Here is a 27,555-nt window from a genome sequence, read left to right on the forward strand (position 1 = left end):
GCATGCTGTTTTTTTTAATTTTTGGAGATATTTTTTCAAAAGTGCTTTGCAAAGTGTTCCCTGCCTTCCCCCTCCTTTCCTGAAACTAAGGGGAAAAAAGAAAAAGTATCCCCCTCTAGTGGCAGAAGGCGGAATAGCAGCTTCCCATTAGTTTCTATGGACGGAAAAGAGCAGATACGGATTAAATGGTTTTCAGTGCATTTCTATGGGAAATGCAGTTTGACCTGCAAACTTTTTGACTTGCGAACCGCCTTCCAATACGGATTAAGTTCGCAAGTCAATACCCCACTGTATGTAAGAGGCTATATTGGTGAAGCTAAGTGATCTCAGTTTCCCATTCTGTATCAGGCCACTCTAGCACAATGTAGCCTGTTCACAACAATGTAGCATTGTTGAGGAAACCCACTCTACCTAGTGAGAATTGGAACCAAGCTTTGAGGAAACACAAATGCTAGATACAGGGGGCACCTTATATCCACCAATCAGAAGCTTCACTCCAGTGAACCTTGATTATCCTGCAACAGTGACTCAGTCTCTCCTTTGTTTACTAGGGTTGCAGCATAATGCATCCACATCTGTGCAGGTCAGGATGGGGAGCACCATTTTGCAAACTCAGATTAACATAAGTAGTCAATTTGGCAAGTTTTCCCAGTGAAACCGATTTAATAAGCTGTGAGCCCTAAGAGTGAGTAGTAATTTTAATTATTTATGTATTTTTCTCTCTCATGCAACACAGAATGCTACTAAATTGACTGAAGAAGCATCATGGTGTATGCATTTTTCATTACCCCTTCATTAATGTTGTGTGTGTGTGTTTGTGTGTGTGTTTGTGTGTGTGTGTGTGTGTGCGTGCGTGTAATGCACTTTGGAAATGGAGTGTATTTATTCATTGGGGAAATGGAACTTAATGGTATCTCATTTTCCTATACAACGGCCTTGCCTTATTTTGCAGCTACACTGATTACCAGGGAAGGACTGCACTAAGACATTCAAGGAGATAGTACTGTAACTATCTTTGTGCTATTATATGTATTGTATTGTATACTTTATTACGGTCAAAGAGCAGTAAAACCAAGTCAATATAAAATAGATACATATAATTATTATATTGTATTGTATATGCATTAGTGCCAATGTACCCTCTAATTTTCAGCTCTGCTGGTCTGGGCTCCATCTCTCTCAAATGAAACTTTGCCCCTGCGTGCATGCACAACTCCACCCTCCACACGCTGGGTTCTGTCGTATCTGGAACCTAACGCAATCACTGTGCAGAGGAGGAAGACAGATGCGCTTAGGGAGACAGAACACACCCACCGTCCAGCTTAGTGGGAGCCTTGATTGGTGCTATTATTGTAAAATGTACTTGGTTTGTAGTTTATCATGTGTATTGCATGAGAGGTTCACAGAGAACATTAGCATTTTCTTCAGAAAAGGCGGGGACATTTAAATACTCAGCACATGGCCTAACATAACGTGTGCAGTTCCAAAATCTGCAAATACTGAGCATTTCTGACATACTGAGTACTTTAAACTTCAGTACAACCTTTTATCCATGTGAAACTTGAGTTACCAGCATATACCTGTGCAATGTGCATCCTTCTCTCATATGAGCATGTGAAGACAGGAATTCTGCAACTAACTGCTATTTCAAAATAATTTCAAGCAGCTAAATAATTACTATTGTTTTTAATTATTTTTAATTGTTTTTAACTGTTTTAGTTTATAATGTTTGATGGAACCCGCCCGGAGTAGCCTTTGTCTAAAAGGGCGGGATAGAAATATAAATAAATAAATAAATAAATAAATAAATAAATAAATAAATAAATAAATAAATAAATAAATAATATAAAGCAGTTTCTATACGGATGCCATTATCTCAGTGTCGTGAGCTGAATTTCAAACAGATGCTCAAATTCTGTTAATTTCAGTTACACATGCAATTGCCCTTTTGCTAACATTTGCACATGGAGACATTTGCCATCCTCTTGTGCATCTGGAAGCCCCCTTGTTTTCAACGAGAAAACATCTGGCTTATATTCAAGCTGGCAGTCATGCTAGGTGTGCAAAGCAGTTACACTCTGCATTTTCTAAGAGAATTCCAGGCTAAATAAAATACTTTCAGAACTGGATAAAGTCTGCAGATAAAGAACTGCAGAACTCTCTCCACCTTGTCCCCCCAAACTTCATTTTTCAGACTGCATCTGCCAGAATACCAGCATAACCAGCACTCTGGTAGTGACTGTAGTGTTTTTTGTGATATAGTCCAAAAATTAACTTGTCTGGTGGTTTAAATTAGAGATGGGCATAAACTGCTGGTTTGGTGGTTCATTTCTTGCCTACACAGCTAATCTGTAATTTGGCTCCCTGCCCCCCCCCACTACTCAGTGGTAGTGCCCCAACCTGCCACTTCCGGGTGTGGTTTGTGCCCATGTCTAGTTTAAATAACTGGTTCTCAAAATAATGTGTGTGCCAAAATTCAGGGTGTTGTATGAGACACTTGAGCTTTTAATTAGGAAAGTTTTTTTTAATTCAGCTTGAACAAATTTATTCCATAAGTACTAGTACTTTTGATATAAAATAATTGTTTGTTGAGCTGTTGTGTTTATTTTACATTGTAAATTGTAAATTACATTTCTTCATAAAAGAAGAAGAAAAAAGACTGAGTTCAGGATAATGACAAAGGACAGATGGAAAGGTTTTTCACAGAAAAAAAGAAGTATAATGCCAACAGGTTTGGGAACACTGGTATGTTCAAAGCAATAATCAAGTCTTGACACCTGGCTTTTTCTTTTTATTCTTTATCCTGCAAGTTCTCTAACAACTTACATAGAAATTTTTGTACTTTAAAAAAATCCAGTATGTGCACATGAATATACGTATATAAATTATCTCTGTTATCCAAAGCGGTAACGGATAGAGTAAAAGATATGCTGTAGCTGCTCAAAAGCTGAGGAAAAATTACATAAAGTCTTTCACAGTTAATTGAAAGAACTTAATTGGTTTGAATCAGTTTGTGCATTTTAATTTGTTTGTACTTTGTTTTTAATCCAGTATTTTGTGAATTTATGCATTGATAGTTATTCTGGGTTTTTCGGGCTCTTTGGCCGTGTTCTGAAGGTTGATACTTTTTAATTTGCTTGCATTATGTTTCTTAAGCTAACACACTGCAGGTGTACATATTTCCATTTGTATTTATGTTTCAGTTTTAATGCTAGCGGTGGTTGAATGTGGTTAAATGAACAATAAAATAATTCTATTAAAGTATACATAAAACAGATCAATTACTTGGAAACATCCCTGTCTTTTGTAAATGCCCTGGGTTTGCAAAATAGATTGAGCCCCGTTTCTCCTCGCAGAAAATTGCTGCTGATGCACATTGTCCTGCCAACAGCTAATCTTATGCAAGGACAAACCTCAGAAAGAATCAATGTGTCATAGTCAAGCAAACCTGCAGTTTGAAAACCAGTGCAGGTTAGTTGTGTATTTTTACGTGAGCGTGCACATGTGCATGCATTTGTGTGTTTAGTTGGCATCTTTTCATATATTGACCTTTATCTACATGTATCTACTGTATCTATGTTAATAGTTTCAGAATATAGCTGCATAAATTGGTTTGATTTAGGGGCAATGGAAAGATCTGACATATGTAGATAAGTTTCATTTTTCTGCAAGTGTCAGGGCAGGCTTTTCTTTAATGACTGGTGGTCTGAGAGGGGTTTTAAATGGACTGTTGTGCTTTGTTGTTTTAAATGTGTTTTAATATTGATCCTAGTTACCATTTTAATATAGTACTTTTCTTTCTAGATATTTTAATATTGATATATTCCCTGTTTAAGCTTTTAAATACTGTCTTAGTGATATAAGCTGTCTTGGGTTGTTTTGGGGAGAAAGGCGGCATAGAAATATTTTAAATAAATAAATAAAAACATGGTGTAACTTGCACCAGGTTGCTTTCTTCCATATTATTTTAAATAAGATTTTTGAAATAGTAAATGGAAAGCCTTCAGTTACAGATGCCCCCAAAAGTACAAAGTTGGCTTTCTGATTTTTGTGGGGAGACTTTAAAATGGTCTCCTAGATATATTGCAAATACTGTACAATATTGCACCAGATAGTATATTATTACAGGGGCTTCTCTGATGATCTGGAGCACCTTTTTGACTGAAGCTGCAGAAGGGAAAAATGAAATAGAATGGGATGGAAGAGAAGAGGTATATCCTGAACTATAAGTCTTAATTTAATTTGATTTAATTTCTGTTAATTTTAGCAGACAGCTATACTATGATGATTTTTGTTATTACAGAAAAGTTAAGCTGTGACAATTTGGTTTGCAACCAGAAAATCTAGATAAGATTGCAAAATGAGTATGTTCTTTAGAAAATTATTCATTGCCTTTCAAGTTGACTGAAATCCTGTTGCAGTTATCCAAACAGCATAACTTTTAGATGTGAATTGCCATAAAATAAGAAATCTCTGTAAGCATTATCTGTTGCACACCAGGCCACATGTCTCAGTACACAAGAGATATCAATGGATTTTTTTTTAACTTATGGCAATTTGTGACTAAAAGTCACATCATTTGCATTTCTAATCAATTGGTTTTCAGCCATTCAGTTAGAAAGCAAGATAACACTATATGTTTAAAATACCATGGATTAAGAAGTTATGAATAAAAGCTAAGTCAGTGTATATGCCATGTATAACATATTTTATCCTCCTGAGTTAGAGAATCATGTTGATATTTTTATTATCGATTAATAGAAAAATCCTAAAGTTGCAGCCATCAACAAGAGTTCCCCAGTAAGCCAGTGGAAAGTTCAGTAGACACAGTTGTATTGTGTATAGTGTTTCTGCTAATAATTGTGATCATAAATAGGTCATATCAGGGCAACTAGGTTCCCAGGATCCCAAGGCCCTTCATTTTCCTAACAGGCTCACAGATTGGGCCTACAAAATTAATGTGGTCATTATATAATTATTTTCTTTCTCACTGGTAGTAATAGGATGGAAAAAATAAAATAATGCCACAGAGGAGGTCTTCTCCAGCACCTTCCAGTCTGTCCATAATTATAAAATCATAGGATAATTGAATTGAAATGACTCTATAAGGCCATCTAGTCCAGCTCCCTGCTATTCTAATCAAAGCAGATCTGACAGATGGTTTTCTAATTTTATAGAATTGTTAATATGGTACTTGGCTTAGAAAGTGGCTGTTCCTTTGACATGGAATCTCTTTCATCACCACCATCTCTTTAAACTATGTTGATTATTAGATTTTCCATATAAATGATATTGCAATGTTATACTGGGAATATACATACTCCTGTTGAATTGCATAAGAATTTTGAGCCTTTTACTGAATTTCCGAGAGTAAGCAGATTTGTGTGTTAACCTTACATGGTAATGTCATTTGTCTGGCATCACTAACTCTGCTTTTGAATAGCTCAGGGTTTTCTGTATTTTACATGGTCCAGTAATATTGGAGAGCTTTGTTGGTTCACTAGAATGTTGATGACTAGCAGCAGTTTCTAAAGCCTACTGAAAGAATGGATAGTGTAACGTCAGTGCTAGAATGACAAAAGAAGAGAGCTTCAAACAGTACTGGTGTCTTGTTTCTAAAATGATAGCAATTCATGTAGTTTTCCTGCCTTTTTATTTTGGAATTAATTATTTGCCATTCAGCTTTTGTGAGAAGTGTGATTCATGAAACACCTCTCAGCATGAAATTATGAAATGCTGTCATCCATTCATCTGTCAGTACATTCATTAAATGAATGAAATATTACCAAAAAGGCATCAATTCAATAAAAATATTTTGAAAGATAATAGACTTATATCAAAACTTCTCTTGAAAATAAATGTGTCTTTACAGATTGAAAACATTCGCATTCTTAATGAATTAAAGATCCACTTAAATTGGCATAATTTAATGGAAGCTATTAAAAAACAAAATACTGTAAAATTATCAAATAAAGCATCATTTATCAACATATGTCCTTAAAAGTGGTGGTTTTGAAATGTACCAAATAGTCCCCAGAATTACATTTATGAATAGGAAACCAGCTCCTAATTAACAAGTGACAATTTGCTACCAAGACCAAGGGTGGGACTCTTAGATGGTAAAAATGTAAATGGGTGTGCTTTAAAGCTGCACCCAGGAGGTCAAATTTTTTTTAAGTTGATTTGCTTCAGCTGGCCACAAAGGAGTCACCAGAGGGGAAGAAATTGGCTCTTTGGCCATGTTGGCAGCTTGTTAAGGTACCTCTGCTGTAGCTGTCCAGATTTGTAGGAAGCACGATTAGAACAGAACTTCCTTAACAAGCTGGAAGCAAGGCTGACTGATAACTTCCTCCTCAGCTGATTACTCTTTTTCCTTTGGTCACCTACCTGTGCTAAGACAAGCCTTTAAAAAGGGGCGGGGAATCAAGGAACAGAATGGGAAAGGAGGTGAGGTGAGAACACAAGAGAGGGCGTTCTCGGTGACAGTTTCCAGGCGTGGGATTGTACTGCTCTGGGAAGCCAGGTTCACCTCCTCCCTCTTCTCCTTCCATCATCAGGCAAAGATCTCTTCAGGCAGACTTTTAAGCAGTAGGTTATCTCAGAAATGCTGGTTTTTAAGTTTTAACTTTTTAAACTTAATTTTAAAATTTTAATATACATTTAATTGTTTTTAAACTATGATATTTATACAATGTTTTTGGATCTATTTTATCTGTTGTGAGCTGCCTTGGGATCCCTCTGGGGAGAGTAAGTAGAGGGTCCATTGTATTTATATATCACCTTGATCCCTCTGGGGAGAAAGGTGATATATAAATACAGTGGACGCTCTACTTACGGAATTAATCCATATTGGAACGGTGGCTGCAGGTTGAAAAGTCTGTAGGTCGAGTCTCTGTTGACCTACAATGCATTGAAAACTGATTAATCCCGTAACCGGCCATTTTTGTTCCATTTTGGGTTTTTTCTGGTCTGTAGGTTGATTCTCAGGCTGCAAGTTGAACCTAAATTTTGTGGCCAGAGAAGTCTGTGTGACAAACCCAGACCTACTGGGATCTATCACACAGTTACTAAGCTGCCACCAACCATTCCCTATAATAAGTCACACAGACCAGGGATGGATTTTTAAACAACAAAAGAATAAGGTTTATTTTAAATACAAACAGGGTAAATAAAACAATCAGGTGAATAAAATAAAGTAACGTGGCTTATTCTCACACACACAAGCATACAGTTTGGTTCACCTAGAACCTTTAACTTAAAGCACAGACCCTGAACCCATCAGTTCTGGCTAACCAACAGACCCCTGAACCTTTCAGGTTGGTACTCTGACACACAGTAGTACCCTGTCAGACACCCAGACTCCCACAACAGCTTCTTCTTCCCCAGCTGCTGCTTCGTCCCAACCCAGTGTCTCACAGTCTGTCTCAGCATCTCCTCTTCACCACACAGGCATCACATATTTATACAGTACAGCCCCTCCTCCTGATGTCCCGCCTTCCACTCCCCATAGGATGGAACTTTCCCTCCAAACCCATGACAGACAGGTAACATCAGTGCTGTTATGTAACACCTCCCCTCTTTATAAGTTGTTTTGTAGGAGGAAAGCTAAGGTGCTTTTCACCAAAAAAAACAACCTGTATAAAACATACAACAACAGTTATACATACCCTATAATACTTACATATACTTACACTCCAAGTTAAACATAGCAAATAGGCATTTCAAACATTTACCATATGCATTACATCAATTTTACCTTTATTAATACAAACCAATTTAAAACCAGGTACATTTTAACTTTTTGTCTTCATTATATACATATAGTCCATGTTCTTTCGCCGTCTTCAGTCTTCAGGTCTTCTTGATAAGGCGTCAGCAACACAGTTCACTGACCCTCTGACCACCTTCACTTCAAAGTCATAGTCCTGTAAGTTCAAAGCCCACCTCATAAGTTTGCTATTGTGGGTTTTCATCGTCTTTAACCATTGCAATGGTGAATGGTCAGTACACAGAATAAAATGTCTTCCCCAGATGTAAGGCTTGGCCTTCTGGATCGCGTAGACTATGGCCAAACACTCCTTCTCCACGGTTGCCAAATGTCTCTCACCTTTTTGAAGTTTCCTACTCAGGTAGGACACTGGATGCTGGTCACCATTCTCATCCTCTTGGCACAGAACTGCTCCTACCCCGCTGTTAGACGCATCGGTGTAGATGATGAACTCCCGGTCGAAGTCTGGAGCACGCAGGACAGGATAGTTGATTAACGCCTTCTTCAACCTCTGGAACGCCGCCTCACAGTCGCTGGTCCACGGGATGCTGTCATCAGTCTTCTTCCTCGTCAGATCGGTCAGCGGAGCCGCAATCTCGCCAAACCTCGGGATGAACTTTCTGTAGTAGCCCACCAACCCAAGAAATGATTTGACTTTTTTCTTGGTGTTGGGTCTGGGCCAATCACGAACAGCTTCTATTTTGGCCTCCAGGGGTTTTATCACTCCTCCCCCTACCTTGTGACCCAAGTATTTTCTTTCTGGGATACCCAGCTGCAGTTTGCTCTCTCTGCAGAGCCTAGGCCAAAGCACTTCCTCCCCTGGGTTAAAGCGCCTCTCCCTGCCTTCCTGGTCATCCCAAGCTTTCTTTCTGACCTTTTGAGCTGGCAGGGTCTCTGCTGCTAGCTCTAGGTTTCTCCTTAGGTCATTCATCAAGGTGTCTATGTAAGTCACAACGTCTTGTGGGTCACCCTGGGCGATCTGCCCCCAACCCTGCTCGATCAAATCAAGGGGCCCCTTCACCCCTTTCCCAAATAAAAGTTCAAATGGACTGAACCCGGTACTGGCTTGTGGCACTGATCGATACGCAACCAAAAGGGATTGCAGCTTCTGGTCCCAATTGTTTGGATTCTCTGCCAAGAAAGCCCTAATCATGCGCATTAGAGTCCCATTGAACTTCTCAGTTACCCCATCACTTTCAGGATGATAGGCAGTGGCTTCCCTGAGCTTAATTCCACAGATTTGCCATAAGCGTTTCATGAGCTTTGACGTGAACGATGTGCCCAAATCTGTGATTATCTCTGAGGCAAATCCCATCCTGGACATATACCCCACCAAAGCATCGGCCACTGTGTTAGTCTCAATGTTAGTCAAGGGTATGGCTTCAGGATACCTTGTGGCATGGTCCACAATTGTTAGGATGAACCTGTTCCCCCTCTTTGTGGCCTTGGGCAAAGGTCCCACTATATCCACCCCTATGCATTTGAACGGAGTGTCAATCACAGGCAAAGGGCACAACTTTGCTTTGGTCCTGTCGCGGTTATTCCCCTGCCTTTGACACACATCACATTGTTTACAGAACTCCCTGATCTGCTTCCCTATGTCAGGCCAGTAGAAATTCTGTGTTATTCTCTGCTGTGTTTTGTTCACTCCTAAGTGTGCAGCAAACATGTCAGAGTGCCCCCTTTGTAAGATCATGGGGCGATACTTTTCAGGTACCACCAGCTGACTTCTGATCCCATCTCCCCCTTTTGAGATATTCCTCAGGGTTTCTCTATATAAAATCCCCTTTTTCTCCAGAAATCTCACTGGGGTTTCAGGTGTCAGCTGGGCGTCAGTCACCTGTTCAAAACACTTTTGGAGAGTGGCGTCTGCCTTTTGCTCCTGTCCAAATCTGCTGTCTGTGGTTAAGGTTTCCACCACAGCTTCTGAACTCCCCTCTGCTTCCGTCTCTGGCTCATCGTTACCCCCCTGAACTGTCCCTGTGGTGGCTTGTGAGCGTGTAATCACTAGCACCCGTTTCACATGTTCAGCCAGGTCATTTCCCACGAGCACGGCTGCTGGCAGAGTCGATGAAATCGCTAGCCGCCAATCTCCCCTCCAGCCTTGAAAGTTGACAGGTACCTCCGCGACTGGCAGTGAGATTATCTGCCCCTCAATCCCTGCCACCTTCATGCTCTCATTTGGGATTATAAACTCCCTAGGAATAATATCTGGATGGCACAGGGTTACCTGGGAACAAGTGTCCCGCAGCCCCCTATACTGACGGTCAAGTATTCCTACGTCCACCCCGGCTGTCTCAAACAACTGAGAATCTGTTTTTACCAGCAAGCAGCGCTTTACCTCCCCAAGAGGACCATTTTCCTCAGCCTGATCAGCAGAGGTAGCTGTTCCAGACTGAGTAGTCATGGCAACAGGCTCCCTCTGTGACAATGAGCTTTGCTCTTTCTGGACACAGAACACAGCTTTTGGCTTGGTCCCACTAGCATTCTGAGGCACCATTCCTTTTAGCTGCTTCAATTTCTCACACTCTGAGATCAGATGACCCTTTCCCTGACAGAAATAGCATTTTCTGGCGTATTTTGATTCTCTCTCCTCTTGTTTGGGTTTTCCCTCCAAAATCTGAGGTCTTGGTTTCATGTCTGAGGGCTTCCCTTCACCATGGGCCCCTCCCCCTTGCTGGCTTTTTCCTGGTCCCTGAGAGTACTTGCTGTAGGTTTCTTTGGGTTTACCTACAGATTTCCCCTCACCCAAGGGCTTTCTTATTTGGGAGATAAAATCCGCGATCTCTGCGGCTGCTGCCACAGATTTCGGTTTCCTTTCCCTCACCTGGAATTTCAATTCCCCATGCAGGACTGAATAGAACTGTTCCAGGGCTATCAAGTCTTTAAGCTGTTCATAGGTCTCTGTTCCCTCCTGCGACAGCCATTTCTCAAGCAGCCTCACCAATTGGGCCCCCACTTGGGTAAAAGTCTGTTCTGGCTTCTTGGTGAGGGACCTGAACCTTTGTCTCAGCTGCTCTGCATTTATCCCATGTCTTGCGAACACCAGTTTTTTAAACTCTGCAAAATCTTTCATCCGTTCCTCAGGCATCTCGGCATAAACCTCAGCCAGGCTACCACTGATTAAAGAACGCATGATGGTCATCTTCTCAGTTTCCCTCACTGAGAAGTCCACAAACGCTCTTTCCACTAAGGAAAAGAACACCTCAGGACAATCTCCCTTGTGGTACACAGGGAATTTCTTCAGGTCAGCCTTAGACAATTGGCCTCCCTCAGAATCCCTATTATTATTATTGTTCTGGTTCATCAGTTCCAGTTTTCTTAATTCAAACGCCATTTTCTCTCTCTCCAATGCCAATTCAAATTGTCTCTGTTTCTCCCTTTCCCTTTGCTCCATTTCAAATTGCCTTTCCCTTTCCTCCCTTCTTTCTCTCTCTAATCTTTCCTCCATTTCCCTCACCCTCAGCTCATGCTGTTGGGCTAGGAGTATTTTTCTGAGTTCTGGGTCCTGCTCTCCTGTGCTGTCACCTTGCACTGAGCCAAATTCCTCCTCAGAACCTTGGTCAATCTGGGGGTCTTTCACCTCACTCATGTCTGCTACTTGGCTTCGAGTCAAGGGCATACCCCCCCTCAGAACAGGCTGCTTTAAAAAGTCAAGCCTCAAAATAAAACGACCACTTTTTTCCTTTTTGCCTCAGAACCAGCTCTCCCCAGAGATTGCTGCTGTTCTTCAGCACTAAATTTGCAACAGTATCGAGTCAGAGCCTACCCCCCTCTGCTGGGCCTCTCAGCTGGCAAGCTAGCTCACTGTTGCTACGCAGTTTTGCCTCAGCGTTTTCCCGCCAAAATCAGGCTGCCTCAGAGCACCTTAATCTAAGTCTCCCCAGTTGGCACGTTCTTCTACTAGTGCACCTCCCCGTGAGGTACACCTAGAAGATTACCTACGCGCCTCAGACTGTCCCTGACTAGACCCCCCTTGCTCTGGGCACACTTGCCAAGGCTTTGCTGGACCGCTGGACAACTGGACCAGTCGTATCCCACACGCTGGACACCAATCAATGTGACAAACCCAGACCTACTGGGATCTATCACACAGTTACTAAGCTGCCACCAACCATTCCCTATAATAAGTCACACAGACCAGGGATGGATTTTTAAACAACAAAAGAATAAGGTTTATTTTAAATACAAACAGGGTAAATAAAACAATCAGGTGAATAAAATAAAGTAACGTGGCTTATTCTCACACACACAAGCATACAGTTTGGTTCACCTAGAACCTTTAACTTAAAGCACAGACCCTGAACCCATCAGTTCTGGCTAACCAACAGACCCCTGAACCTTTCAGGTTGGTACTCTGACACACAGTAGTACCCTGTCAGACACCCAGACTCCCACAACAGCTTCTTCTTCCCCAGCTGCTGCTTCGTCCCAACCCAGTGTCTCACAGTCTGTCTCAGCATCTCCTCTTCACCACACAGGCATCACATATTTATACAGTACAGCCCCTCCTCCTGATGTCCCGCCTTCCACTCCCCATAGGATGGAACTTTCCCTCCAAACCCATGACAGACAGGTAACATCAGTGCTGTTATGTAACAGTCTGTAATTCGAAAAGTCTGTAAGTCGAGCCGTCTGTAAGTCGAGGGTCCACTGTAATATAAATAAAATAAATAAGGGAAGAGGAAAACAAGTAGATTCAAGCACCAGGTTTCGGGATGAGAGATGGCAGTCAGATTCAAACAGTCATACTGTCTGAACCAATGCAAATTACTTATTTATTTGTTTGTTTTTATTTATAGGCAACTTTTGTCCTGATAAGAGTATTAATATTCTGACTCAGAGTATTAAAAGAACAGAAATAAAAACTGTGAGATAGACATTAAAATAATTAAACTATAAAATCGATTAAAATACATTGAATAATTTAATCAGATAAAACATTTGAAAACTATTCTAACTAAAAATTCATTCAGTCCCAAAAAAGTAGAAATTCTCATGGCAGAGGAAAGAACTATGGATATGGGGGAAGTCGGGTGGGGGAGAGAACTCTGGGCTGATTCTCATGATTTGTATTTGTATGTCATCTAATCAGTGAGAAATAATGTTTCCCACATTGTTTCTGTCAAGGATCACTAATTTCAAGGAGGCCTGTTTAACCACTGAGCCAGACTACCTTCTTTTCCTCTTGTGGATGAAACCAGGAGGGCCAAATGTACTGATAGCTGAGATGACCGAGCACCCTCTCAAAGCCTTAGTATGTGCCAGCGAATCAGTGCTTCTAGTGAGTTTCCAAAAATCTACAAGGTCAAGCACTTTGACTCTTATGCTAACCCTGCAAGGTACAAATGCCACCACACCCACAAAATGTACAGGTTCCTGGTATTTATTTATTTATTGAGTGAGTGAGTGAGTGAGTGAGTGAGTGAGTGAGTGAGTGAGTGAGTGAGTTAGTTAGCTAGTTAGTTAGTTAGTTAGTTAGTTAGTTAGTTAGTTAGTTAGTTAGTTAGTTAGTTAGTTAGTTAGTTAGTTAGTTAGTTAGTTAGTTAGTTAGTTATACACCCCCCCCATCTGGCCTAAAAGGCCACTCTAGGCGGCTTGGTAGATGGTCAGGTCAAGGCCTGGCTTTAAGTACTACAAACCTTCTTCATCCCAAAGAGTCAGACAACTGTACAAAGAAAGTTTATAAATAGTCCAAAAGGTTTTGGAGCAAATAATCAAATAAAAACTTCAGATAGGAGCAGTACAGAGCAGACACACAAGAAAACAAGAAAACTAGCTGAACTATTCTAGTTCTTACATTTTACCATAGCTTCATCATAGACTCAAAGCATACATGAAGTGCATTCCTAGCAGCAAATGAGCATAGTATCTCTCCTAAGAGATAACTTAGTCAACTAAAGTAACTTCTGTCTCCAGTTCTATGCCTTAAGTTTCAGCTTCTGGACTCTTCCAGATGGTCTTCCAATCAGGTGTTGAGTACCATCAACTACTGATGATAAGAGCAGTTTCCGCCCCCTCATTCAGTTGAAAATCAGATTTCCAATTAGTTTACTAGGGTATGAGCCAACTTGGCCTTGAAGATCACTCTCACACTGATAAGCTGCACATTCCTCCCTTCTTGCTCAGCCAGTGTACTAGGCACTGATTACTAAGCCTGAACTCTCCAAAGAGAACCAAAATCCATAATCCCTTAATTTTTCCATCTCTTGATGATTTGTTAGTGTAGTTGCCCCCTTATACAATTCCCCTCATGCAAGAGGGGACCAGCTGAAGTGGCAATAAGTATCTGAATGGGAGAGGGCAAACTCTCATTGGTCTGCTAAGAAGAAGAGAGCAGCCATGCGACCAGCTAGGAAGTGGAGTGGACCAGCAGAGAGGTGGTGAGGCTGTCGAACACTACAGCTATCTTCTGTGAGGATTGCTAAGAGGGAGATTTAAATAGATTGCACTGAAGATAAGGACCTTTTAAGCATGGGTGTGATTGGACCAAATTTCACTGTTGGCCATTCACTGAGAATTTCAGTTGTCAGCTAAATGCTTATGTCAATTCTGACTCTTAACAACAAGTAAATATTCCCCAACTCCTATACAACAGTTTCTTAATTATTTAGTCAATTTGTTTCCTTTAAAGCCTTCAAGGTTGCATTTTTTCTGCAACCTCAGCCATCTTCAAGGGTACCATAAATTTAGCAGAGGCAAGGAATGATGTCATCATAATATACTGTTTCCTTCTTACTCTTGGTTTTTGATCAGAAGTTGTAGTGATCAGTTTGTCTGTCAGAGAACTATGTAAAATCTTAATGGCCAGACCTGATGGGTAAGTATTTAAAGGATGTTTCATGGTGCTGCAGCTAAGAACAAGGAACACAAACAGGGACAAATGAAACTGAAAGAAGGGCTTTATATACTGGCATGTTGTCTCAAGTGAATGGTTGACCCAGAGGTTTCCTTAAATTCATGAACAGACCAAAAAAAAAAAAAACCCAAAACAAAAAAAAAACTACCTCCTTTTCTTCTTGCCTAAAGACATAAGAAAACATACATCATATTTGGTCAAATACTGTATTATTTATTTATTCTTTTGCTTCTTTCCACAGAAAAAGGTTTGGTATTTTGTTTTTGGTTTCATAAAATTTATGTGCAAGATGAATATTATTCTCATATTGGTACCCTGAGGCTAAACTCAATAGAAATCATATTACTTTCAATGGAATTTAAGCCTGCATTTATGCAATTAAAATCTTTTGCTTTATTAGGTTTTACACCATGTTAATTTGTATACTGTATAGTGTTTTTAGAGAATGGCTAAAGCCTCATTGCTCAGCATAGTAAGTTGCACTAGAGTGGGCTATTCAATCAGTGAGGATTTGGTGAGTCAAATCCTCAGTAAATTCAGTTGATTCATATGGGTGTCCTCTAGTTTCAACTTACTACTGGATTTCAGCCCATGTTTATAACATGGTATTCTAGGTGCCAAGAATACCTTGTAGTAAACTCCCATCTGATTGTCTTCACTGAACTAATACTGTATGTTTTGTCATCATCTGTGGGCATGTGCTATGGGCATGTGTGTGTGTGTTTATGAGAGTCAGTAGAAGAAAGAGGGATTATAATTTCATTACATAACAGTCAGTTATGGAAAAAGCAATGTATTGTTCTGTACAGTGGTGACAATTAACTATTAGAACTTAAATTGTTTCTTGCCTTTCTCAGCAGCAGAAATGGAATGCAGGGCAGCAGACTCAAGCCACTGACTAGTTAGTTTAGTGTTGAGTATATTGCCTTGCACACTTCTCCAGAACTTAAGACAGGAGGGTTTTCCACTCTTACTTGCAGCTGCTGTGGATAGAATCTGGTATATTTTGCATGCAAAGCACAGGTCCTTCCTATGTTGTGTGCCCCACTGGTAGAAACAGAGATAAAGTCCACTTGCTTTAGGAGAAATAATGATCTGCCTTCCACTCAGGTAAATGTACTTCTCACTTTGTTTTACTTAGGTGCTTTGAATAAATTACATGTGCATTTCATACTGTTCAGGATGATGGCTTGCTTTTTTAAATAAAGTGATTACTGGTTATATTAAATTCAGTCCTTCCTTCCTTTCAAACTGAAACAAGTTTTTAGTAGTTTTTCATTAAGAAAACATGACTTTATTCTTACATGATGCATATTAATATGTGGGTATCTCTCAGTAACATCCTTTGGAATCCACTGTGTACAGTATAATAATACCTGGGGGGGAATCATTTAATATTTAATAGGAAATGTCTGCATTTGACTTAATAAATGTAACCCTGATTCATGAATAAAACCTAATCATACATTTCATGCTTAATGTCTTTTCCAATATATATTCAAATAAATTTAGATGATAATAGATTAGGAGAATAACTTCAGTATAATTTATGGAAAAACATAAAGTCCTTTGTAAAGAGGAAGTCCAATACCAGTTGGTGCTGAAAAAAAAAGCTTAATAGCTGTGATGTTGTTGGTACAATTAGATAACAAAATTTATCAATTTGTATTTGCATAAATAAAACTATGTATTCAGTTTTCATTTCACACTCTTTGTAACTAAGGTACTTTTGTCCCCCTTTAAAGCAGTCAATATTTAAAACATATATGCTAAACAGAAAATTATGTTTTTTGTTTTTAAGAAACGCTCCCACACATCATTATTTGAGTATCTCCACTGTAGGTTTAGTTATTTAAATAAAAACAAACAAACAACACTTCATACTCCCCCTTGAGCATTAATGTTATGCTGTACTATGACTGGGATTCAGAAACCGTGTATGCACAGGAAACAGGAGTATTGCAAACCATCCTGTACAACAGTTATATTGGTGTACATATTTGCAAGTAATACACTGCTACTGTGTTGACAAATCACTTTGGTCTGGAAGCAGAGAGGTAAAAGAACCAGAAAATCTCCAAAGAGAAGAATATGTGTGTGTGTTTAGTCGTTTAGTCGTGTCCGACTTTTTGTGACCCCATGGACCAGAGCACGCCAGGCCCTCCTGTCTTCTACTGCCTCCCGGAGTTGTGTCAGGTTCATGTTGGTTGCTTCGCAGACACTGTCCAGCCATCTTATCCTCGGTCGTCCCCTTCTCCTCTTGCCATCACACTTTCCCAACATCAGGGTCTTTTCCAGGGAGTCTTTTCTTCTCATTAGATGGCCAAAGTACTGGAGCCTCAGCTTCAGGATCTGTCCTTCCAGTGAGCACTCAGGGTTGATTTCCTTTAGAACTGATAGGTTTGTTCTCCTTGCAGTCCAGGGGATTCTCAAGAGCCTCCTCCAGCACCACAATTCAAAGGCATCAATTCTTCGGCGGTCTGCTTTCTTTATGGTCCAGCTCTCACTTCCATACATCACGACAGGAAAAACCATAGCTTTGACTATTCGGACTTTTGTTGGCAAGGTGATGTCTCTGCTTTTCAAGATGTTGTCCAGATTTGTCATCGCTTTCCTCCCAAGAAGAAGGCGCCTTTTAATTTCAGGGCTGCTGTCTCCATCTGCAGTGATCATGGAGCCCAGGAAGATAAAATTTGACACTGCCTCCATATCTTCCCCTTCTATTTCCCAGGAGGTGATGGGACCAGTGGCCATGATCTTAGTTTTTTTGATGTTGAGTTTCAGACCGTTTTTTGCACTCTCCTCTTTCACTCTCATTACAAGGTTCTTTAATTCCTCCTCACTTTCTGCCATCAGAGTGGTATCATCTGCATATCGGAGGTTGTTGATATTTCTTCCGGCAATCTTAATTCCGGCTTGGGTTTCTTCCAGTCCAGCCTTCCGCATGATGTATTCTGCATATAAGTTAAATAAGCTGGGGGACAATATACAGCCTTGCCGTACTCCTTTCCCAATTTTGAACCACTCAGTTGTTCCATGACCAGTTCTAACTGTTGCTTCCTGTCCCACATATAGGTTTCTCAGGAGACAGATAAAGTGGTCAGGCACTCCCATTTCTTTAAGAACTTGCCATAGTTTGCTGTGGTCCACACAGTCAAAGGCTTTCGCATAGTCAATGAAGCAGAAGTAGATATTTTTCTGGAACTCTCTGGCTTTCTCCATAATCCAGCGCAAGTTAGCAATTTGGTCTCGAGTTCCTCTGCCTCTTCGGAATCCAGCTTGTACTTCTGGGAGTTCTCGGTCCACATACTGCTGAAGCCTACCTTGTAGGATTTTGAGCATAACCTTGCTAGCGTGCGAAATGAGTGCAATTGTACGGTAGTTGGAGCATTCTTTGGCACTGCCTTTCTTTGGGATTGGGACGTAGACTGATCTTTTCCAATCCTCTGGCCACTGTTGAGTTTTCCAAACTTGCTGGCATATTGAATGTAGCACCTTAACAGCATCATCTTTCAAGATTTTAAATAGTTCAACTGGAATGCCATCACCTCCACTGGCCTTGTTGTTAGCCACGCTTTCTAAGGCCCACCTGACTTCGCTCTCCAGGATGTCTGGCTCAAGGTCAGCAACTACATTGTCTGGGTTGTCCGGGATATCCACATCTTTCTGATATAATTCCTCCGTGTATTCTTGCCGAAGAATATGTGCTCAGAGCAATTAGAGAAGCAGCAGTACCTTTCAGTGTTATACCATCCATGCTATGCTGACCAAACTCAGGAACTTTTCACATACCTCTAGATCACAGCATGCAAAGGAACATCACATTCCCCCACTCCTGAGGCATCCATTCCTTCAGGCCAGGACTTGAATCTTCTTATTCTAATGCTAGAGTTAATGAAGAGAAGAAATGATATTACCTCCTAGCTCCAGGGGCAGGAAACTCAGAAAGAATACACATATTCTTTCTGGAGTTAGAGTTCAGGACTTACTGAGTGGGGAAGGAGGAGTCATAAAAATGACTGTGACATGGACTACCAACCTGTTCTTCCACATACCACTCTTTGCCCTGTCTCCTCTAATCGTTTTGACCAATAGCCAATCCTGCAGCCACCATCCCAGCAAGTTTCATTGTCCCCATCCTACCATAGCTTTCTCTACACATACCCTTTCAGGAGTGGCCATTCTGCTTGCTGACTACCAAAAAGGAGTTCCCCTGCCTTTTCAGAAAACAAAAGATTGTGCAAAATGCTCTCCTTGTGGTGGTGCAGGGGAGAGCCTTAGCTGTTTTTGGAGAGGCATAGCAGCATAATGCACATTTCATCTGTGATGTGATATCCTTGTGTAGATTTCATGTACTGGTTGTGTGTTATGATTTTAGATGCTGATTTACACCATATCTCATACTCTCATATCTCATGCATTGTCCAGCTATCTGCTTTTTAGTGTATGGATTATTTCTGTCCAAAGAGCTGCAAGTCACTGTACCTCTGCCATACCCACCAATTAATATGGGAATGATAACCAAGCTTTCAGGGTTGTAGTAAAGATTACAGAGATACTGTAAGGTGTGCAACATATTTCAAATGCCTTAGTGATTAGCTTCCTGAGCTTTATGATCCACAGGAGTTTGAGAAACTCAGTTCCATGCACACATAGCCATTTGTGCAAGTGCTTACATGATCTGGAACCAGTTGAAAGCAGCTTTATTTGGAAAACAGCACACACACATTTATAGCAGCTTTACTTGCTGTCATAGCAGCTTTAATCATACAGTTGTAGACTCTTTGGATAGTCAACTGACAAATTCTGCAGTCAGATTGGATACCTATTTTCTCAATTGACACATCTTTATTGTTACCATTCACATGATAATCGATATGAAACCGAAAGTTAGATTTCATGTCTTGCCTCTGTCTGTAAGACACTATGTATTTCAAAATCCAATAAAAATACACTTCCACTAGGAACTTACATGTAATAATTGAACTGCTGGATAACTCAGTGGCTTAAGTATCTGGCTTTGGAGTCAGAGGTTGGGAGTTTGATTCCTCACTATGCCTCCCTGATAGGGGCTGGACTCGAGGATTCATAGGGTCCCTTCCAGTTCTGCAGTTCTAAGATTATAACATGCAGTATTTACAGATGTGGCCTTTGTTGATGCTGCATGTACTGCATGTATGCTTCTAAGGCATATAGGAACAATTGAGTCTGTCTTATGAGCAAAGGAAAGGAGGGAGATCCATGTGTTTGTCATAAGGTGTGAAAGTATCCTCACACATACTATCCTGAAAAAGGATTCTCAGTCACCTGGAATGGTCTCTCAGAGGCTTTTTCAAATCTTCTAATGAACACATGGAGATCCAGTATTAGATTGTCTTCAGGAGATAGAATAACATGCTAGAAGTGCTGTTATCTAGTCCTTTGGTGTATCTACTCCAGATATAGCTGTTCTGACTGGCAGTGAGTCTCCAGGGTCTCAAATGAGCTGTATTTCTCTCCTACTCCTTGAGCTGCTTCATTGGTGATCTTAAGTGTTGGCTATGGATCTTTCTGCCCAAAAACTGTGCTTTCTGCAGTTGAACTGTGCCCTCTGCAGAGCTTGGAAGCATGCAGTTTTGAACTACAAAATCCATCAAGCAGTTTGGCCATTCTGTCTGAGAGATTTGGGAGGCTGTCCAGTTTTTTTTTAAAAAAAAAAATACAACTAAGCTCTGCACCTTATAGTGGTCCTTTCCAGCTGCCCAGTACTTATACCCATAATGAAAAATCTATGCATCTAACCTGTCTCATTGAGGCATTCAGAGTAGTGTTAACCCGAATGTATAAACAGAGGAAGTTCTAGCTGCATCTCTGTATGTCTTTTATTATATGCAACAGTCAGTCAGAAGAAAAAAAATAATGGTGTGTTCTGCATCAAAATTCTCTGCATGATCAAGAACCTTGATTTGGGGGAATGTTTGTAGTGGCATTGAGACGTTCCACATGAGCAAAAACCCTTGTCTGTTTCCCCATGGAGATATTGTCAGGCAAGGAACAGGACAAAAACTGTTCCCTTGTTTACATGTTCTGATTAACCCTTTTCTCAATGCCTGAATAGGGCTAGTCTAGTATATAATGAGTCATATGCTGATTTCAAGTTTGTTCCATTTTTCTAATGTGAGAATCAGGTATTATACAGGAATTGTAAGAGTCTGGTTATCTTTTCCAGTTCATTAGTAGTATTCGGTTCTCCTTAATGGTCCGCCATTGCTTGTTTTCCAGATTGCACTACATCACGTAACTATTTCCTGAAATCTCCTTGGATAACAAGAAGTTGAATTTATATTAATTCCAGTGAGTGTGTCCTAATGAATTTTGGAATAAGAATGAAGAGGGGAAGGAACATCTCTAGAAGCAGCATTCCCTTGGTTCTCTTTTTATGCCAAATCATTATTGCATTGGATGTACCTCTTGATCGTAAGTATTAGCAGCACCCAACATAAAGAGCATTGAGCAGATTTAGGTGTCATAGAGAAACATCCTGGTAACATACAATCAACCTATGGTGGGAAAAGTAGTACGGCATTACAGAGAATCACAATTCAACACTTCCTTTTTTTCCCCACCTACCTTAGTTGTAGAAAGTTCTAAAACAGCTTGTATTTGTCTTTATTTTGCCTTTATTTGTAAAGGAAATTGTGTTCTATGTGACCCAATATTGTTTCTTAATGTTTATTTTTAAAATATATCCATAAATGTGCTGTTTGAGAATATACAACATATTAAAAATAAATAGCATACATTTAGTGAATATTATCCATCCTACTTCATAGACACGGATAAGAACCTCAGCTTAATAATTGTTGTCACTGTTTAGTAAATTACAGCTGAAAGATGCATCAATGTCTAAAATATTTGTAGTTATAATTGGTAGATGAAAAGAAATAATCACTGAACCAATTGCTCAAAGAAAACAGTACACCTGTTAAGCTGAGCAGGAGCATGTGATATGGAGAAGGTGTTACAGGGTGATAATCAAAGCTATATTTTGTTTCACACGCAGTTTCTCATGATTGGGGCACAGATTAGTTCTTTGAACAAAGGCTTTACGTGTGCATAAGTAATTTTTTTTGTAAGGGTACAAATCATAACATTGTAAACAGAAAATAAATGTGCAATTTTTCCTGTAGTATGAGTTAATTAAAACATAGCTGGGCATGATTAGTTCAATCCTAAAGTATTTTCATGGGTGTTTACATTCAAATACTGTAATTGGTTTAGCAATGAGAAAGCACAACTGATCCGTATTGCAAATGGACTAGAGCTTGGTGCTATTTGTAACTTTAAATTGAGTTTTAAGTGCATTGTTGTACTTCCATTTGGTCCTGGGGACAGATTGATTTTTGCCTGAAGCATTAAGGCACTGTGGTCTACCAATTCCATTTTCCTGCCTCCTTAGGACTTTAGCATTAATGCTACATATTCTTTATAGGTCAGAATAACAAGAAGTGTTTGCACTTGAACAATCAAGAAGAATCAAGACAAGTGTCTCATAGGCTGGAGTGTGAGAAGCTACACTGACTTGTCATGCTAACGAAATAACCAATGTTTCAGCTAGCTCAGTCGCATTTGTTAGAAAAGATCTGTGGAATGGGTGATCTGCATATTTTCTCAGTACCTTCTATTTCTTTTACACTTTTACCTTTTACTAACAAATAATTTTCTTTAATTCATGATTACAATTCACCTGCTGAATCTGATGTGGGGAAAAAAAGCAAAACTTCTTGAAGAATGTAAGTTTTCTGCCCACAAACCTAGACAATAAAAATTACAATGTGTGTGTTTTAATTCTTTTTTTTAGTGAGTGTGAAGTGGCCTTTAGAAAAAAAATGGTTCATAGTATTGTTTGCCTGCATTTGTGCTGTGTACAGATGATTGATTGGAAGAACACTGCAGAAACTATAGCCAGGAATTTTCTTTTTAGTACCTGAAAGAATGTCTACATAGTCACACAAGGATTCATGTAGACAGAGGTGCAGAGCTATCTTTCCTTTTCAGCAATAGTCTCTGGTTCAATGACATTCTTTTACATAACTTTAAAGACTGAAATTGATCACGCTAGCTTCTTTTTATAATTGTGTTCTAATCAATTTCACTATAAGATTAGGACAAATGATTGTGGGTAGAAAATTGAAGCCAAGATCCAGTTTACAGCGCAGTTCTCTAACATTAAGCTGATTTAGGTCTAGTGCCATGGTAGCAATTAGTGAAAGGTTACTCCTGTTGCACCAGAGAAGTAATCATCTGTACACAGCCAAAGTGTGTGTTTGCTCATCTTTCCTCCTCCTTTCATGATGTAGAGGCATGCATTGCTTGGATGTGGCTCTTTCCATAACATGTGGACATGTTTGAAAGTGAATAAATGCCCATTACATTAAGAAGCCACTGCTCCTTCAAAGATCTTGGGGTGGTATTGGTTTAGTTTTGGGGCTCAGTTACAATCTCTTCACCAATCTGAAACCTCTCACCTATTTAAAGAAGATGGGCCATACAACTGGGTAAAATAAATCCAGTTGTGTTTCATGTGCCCAAAGTTTATTAAAAGTCTTAGTCTTTATTGCATGCTTTTGGTGCAATATGAAAACTTTGGTACAGTGGTGCCTTGCAAGACGATGTTAATTCATTCAGCGAAAATCGCTGTCTTGTGAAAACATCTTGCAAAACACTGTTCCCCATTGGAATGCATTGAAATCTATTTAATGCGTTCTAATGGGGGGAAAATCGTTGTCTTGCAAAAATCGCCCATAGGAAAACCGTTTTGCAAAGCGTGGACCCAGCTGTCAAAATTGCTGTCTTGTGAAAAAACTTCCCTAAAAAAACCATTTTGCGAAGCGTGAACCCAGCTGTCAAAATCATCGTCTTGCGAAAAACCATCCCGAAAAAAAGTCTTTCGAAGCACGGACCGAAACATCGTCTAGCAAAAATCACCCATAGGGAAAACCATTTTGTGAAGCGCTATAGTGATCGCAAAAACCCTTTATTTTGCGAATTAACCGTTTTGCGAGGTAGTTGTCTAGCGAGGCACCACTGTATTAATTGAAACTGCAATTCTTTTTACAATTCTTATGGATTTTGCATTCCAGTTTAATCAAACAGAGTTAATGGCTGGTGATTTAAGAAATTGCTTGATCCAATGCCCTTTGGCCTAGGTTATAGGTTCTTGAAGAACAAATAGTAAAGAGAACCTGATCTGACACTTGACTTTGTGATGTGTCCTTACTATATTATGTTAACTGAGGAAAGCTCAATGTGTCTACTAGAGGATGTCGACATCTTATACAAATTTAGGGTCTTTATACAAAGTCACAGTCAACGTGCACAGGAACGTGCTGGTGGTTACTATCCTGGGTTCAATTTCCCTCTTTGTCTTAATCCTGCATATTCAGAACATCTGAAAAAGGCATTAAGTAATTTCATTAATAAGAAAAGAAGTTCTCTTGCAGTGTTCATATAAACAGTTGTTCTTAATAATGAAGTGTTCAATGCTGAAATATTAACTAGTGTGAAATGTTATGTGAGTAGATTGGCTATGCATTAAATTACTCTGCTAGAAGAATTGGTTTTATACATTTGGGCTAGACTCCTACAGACTTGTAAGTGCAAATTCCTCACTAACTTCAGGGGTACTCATTTCCTTGCAGGTTTGTGCAGGATTGCAGCATATTAGTGTTTGCTGTTAACATTATTATTGGTTTAATTTTTTTCTCTGAATACAATTATTTACCTTTTTTCAAGGTGATTTTATGTACTATGAAGATATAATTAAACATTTTTTTACTTTTGTTCTCAATCATGTTTTATAAAAGTGCCACAGCCTCCAACAATAACACAACAATCTCCAAAAGACTATATCATTGATCCGAGAGAGAATATTGTAATACAGTGTGAAGCAAAAGGAAAACCACCCCCAAGGTAAATAGTGGCTTTATTGTGTTACATCTGTGTATATTCGTTGCTTGTTTGCTGCATAGCTCTATATATGTCTGTCAGAAGTAATCCCCATTATCTACAATGAGGCTTTCTCTCCAGTATATTGCAACCTTAATGTCTAAATCTATAGAGAAATCTATGAGTGCAGTCTTTATAGAGAATTGTGAGTTTGCCATTAACCTTTCTATGTAGCATTTTACAACATGAAAGACAGAATTGTGTCTGGGGATGCAAAACTACCATCTCCTCCATTTAATTAGGCAATTAAAAGAATATGGTTTTCTACAAAGATTAGCTATAACAAGTTTCAGCTAAGAGAAAATTGCTATAGAAACATTAACAAAGGCATTCATAATGGAACTGCTGATGCAATGTTTAGAATACAAGTTCTAGCAGACTTTCTGTAGGTAGGAAATGAAGAAGCTCAGCTACCCAGTTTCCCCGAAAATAAGACCTAACCTGAAAAAAACCCTAGTATGATTTTTCGGGATGCTTGTAATATAAGGCCTACCCCCAAAAAAGCTCCAGTTAAGTGAAACCCCGCCCTTCACTGTTGTGCAGCATTGTGCAGCAACCAGAAGAAGAAGACATGACTGTATTTGAATATAGATTGCTGTACGTGAAAAAAAAAAACATCCCCTGAAAATAAGCCCTAGTGTGTTTTTTGGAGAAAAAATTAATATAAGACCCTTTCTTATTTTTGGGGAAACACAGTAGCTCTATCTAGCAACCTAAGAATAAAAATATAAGCTTAGAAAGGGCATCACCAGGATTAGTAAGACTTCTTTCACTCTTAAACTGTTATCAGAAGTTTCATACAGCTCATGTTTTTCATCTAGAGCCATGTACTTACATATGCGTTCACTTACTCATGGTGAGCATCTGTAATTTTCCCTTGCAACTGTAAGGAACGTAGTCCTGTTTGTATTAATGAGCACTGAATAAAGGGAATTGTTTATTTTTAGAATAAATATCCTATTTCCTTCTTAGATGTCCTGTTAACATTGTAGTTATTTATATTGATCTTGTAATACTGAAATTGTATATGCTCTTAAAACAAAAGGTTTCGCAGATTTGCAAATTCTTCGACTTTTTTTCAACTGGTAGCTTTTCATGGACTCGTAACGGAACTCATTTTGACATAGATAAGGATGCACGGGTAAGAATGAAGCCACATTCAGGAACTCTTATCATAAATATTATTAATGAAGAAAATGGAGGAAGAGCAGAGTCATATGAAGGAATTTATCAGTGCACGGCAAGGAATGAGCTTGGTGCCGCCATTTCCAATAATATTGTCATACGGCCATCCAGTAAGTTGAATGCATGATATTAATGAAGCTCTTGCTATGTTGTTAACTTTTGATTTATTAAATTTTCTGTCTTCTTTTCTTTTATAAAAAAAGACATCTTTTTAATCATCAAAGCAATCTTGTTAGAAGGTAATGGTGTTTGATGTTCTAGCTTAGTGCTGTACTGCATGAAAACCTGTCCATTTTTTCTGATATTTTTACGTAAGTTAAGCACGAGAGATCTTCCCCTCTTTTTCCAGGGCATTTAAAACTGAATATTGTATAAAGCATAGCAATTAGTTGGAACTGTTTTGATCCTTGAATTACTTCATACATTTACAAATTAGATATTGCTAATGTATTTTAAATATATTTGAGTAAGATCAAAGAGATTGAAGTTAAAATGGTCAGTGAGGCATCCTAAAGAAAATTTTATCTCTTAAAAAGTTTCTTTAAATAGTAATGGTTTTATTTTAAATGATGAATTCACTTACGTTCAGCTATTCTGTAGCAACAACTGTTTCCATAGAACATACTAAATCATTGCAGTTGAGTGTGGGAGGCAGATACTGTATATTGTTGTTAATATTTGGTATGGCATTCCCTGACATACTTCTTGTGTTGCCTGCACTGAACTAGCAATGGAATATGTCGTTGAATAAATATGCAAGTGAGCACAGGACTATGTCCTTTATTTTCTGTTTTATTCATCTGAAATTTTGGCAAATAACTACTTCTAAAATGTCAAGTGAGGATTCTTTTATTCTTTTTTTAGAATTATTAATTGCTTTGCTTTCTACAGCACTCAGTATTGCATTATCCAGGGTCCTTCTATGAATATTTTAATAAGATGGAAAATTCCCTTTTGTTTGTTAATTAATGCTTGAAGACTGAGTTCCTTGAAATAGGAAAATCACACCATAATGTTCCTCCTAACTTTCCCTGAGATTACCACTGCTAAATTATTCACTGCCACTGAGATGATCCCTGCTAAATTGTGTAAAATTTGTTGATTTTGTATATTATGCAGGTTTTTTCCCCTTAGTTTTGGCGTTGCTGGTCTTTGTCATTCCCCAGGCCACATGACAATGATTTTTTCTCTGCAGGATCCCCTTTATGGACTAAAGAAAAACTAGTTCCAAAAATAGTAACTGAAGGTCAATATGCAATACTTCCTTGCAGGCCACCAATGGGATTACCACCACCTATAATTTTTTGGATGGATAACTGTAAGTTTACCTTTAAAATCAATAAGTAAATGAACAGATTAGCAGAACTCCATCTGCGTTTAGTAACCTTTGATACATTGGGACATCGTTATGTGGCTTTATATGATCCATGATGATTATTACAATGCTATTTCACAAGAAAACTGCTGTACATCAATTTGTGTCTGCTATATTATTGTCTTGCATCACAACACTGTTTATACAGCTTTTGTTAACAGCTTGGTATGTGTTGGTTATATGCCAGTTCTTCGAACTGGTTTCTGCATAGTGGGATTATCATTTTTTGCTAATAACAAAATTGCATGTTATGGCTTTAGGCTCGTACAATGGTAACAGTATGTCATTATTAACACCATGTTGATGATACAGCAAGCAGACATTTCTATACATGACCCTGAGCCGAAGACTACTGTACTTAGTTCTTATTTCCTCCAAGGA

The 27,555-nt window shown here is 39.2% G+C and overlaps 1 protein-coding gene across 48 annotated transcripts in view; it reads left to right on the forward strand.

Annotated features, from left to right (window-relative positions):
* Positions 1 to 27,555, forward strand: part of NRCAM (neuronal cell adhesion molecule) — a 182,152-nt gene that overhangs the window by 86,335 nt on the left and 68,262 nt on the right. For 32 of the 48 annotated variants that reach the window (XR_012087405.2, XR_013537021.1, XR_013537025.1 and 29 more), the window contains 5 exons: positions 20,889 to 21,083; positions 22,382 to 22,399; positions 24,473 to 24,578; positions 25,704 to 25,909; positions 26,995 to 27,117. Coding sequence is in view for 38 of the 48 variants with exons in the window: in XM_073000476.2 (XP_072856577.2) it covers positions 20,975 to 21,083; positions 22,382 to 22,399; positions 24,473 to 24,578; positions 25,704 to 25,909; positions 26,995 to 27,117 (562 nt within the window). In the remaining 10 variants the exon portion in view is untranslated. Of the gene's footprint in view, positions 1 to 2,317; positions 3,472 to 20,888; positions 21,084 to 22,381; positions 22,400 to 24,472; positions 24,579 to 25,703; positions 25,910 to 26,994; positions 27,118 to 27,555 lie in introns of those variants that run through there. The other 16 variants (XM_078376841.1, XM_078376838.1, XM_078376850.1 and 13 more) reach the window with 3 other exon arrangements.

The sequence above is a fragment of the Pogona vitticeps genome, chromosome 5 (assembly GCF_051106095.1).
Source record: "Pogona vitticeps strain Pit_001003342236 chromosome 5, PviZW2.1, whole genome shotgun sequence".
Classification (NCBI taxonomy): domain Eukaryota; kingdom Metazoa; phylum Chordata; class Lepidosauria; order Squamata; family Agamidae; genus Pogona; species Pogona vitticeps.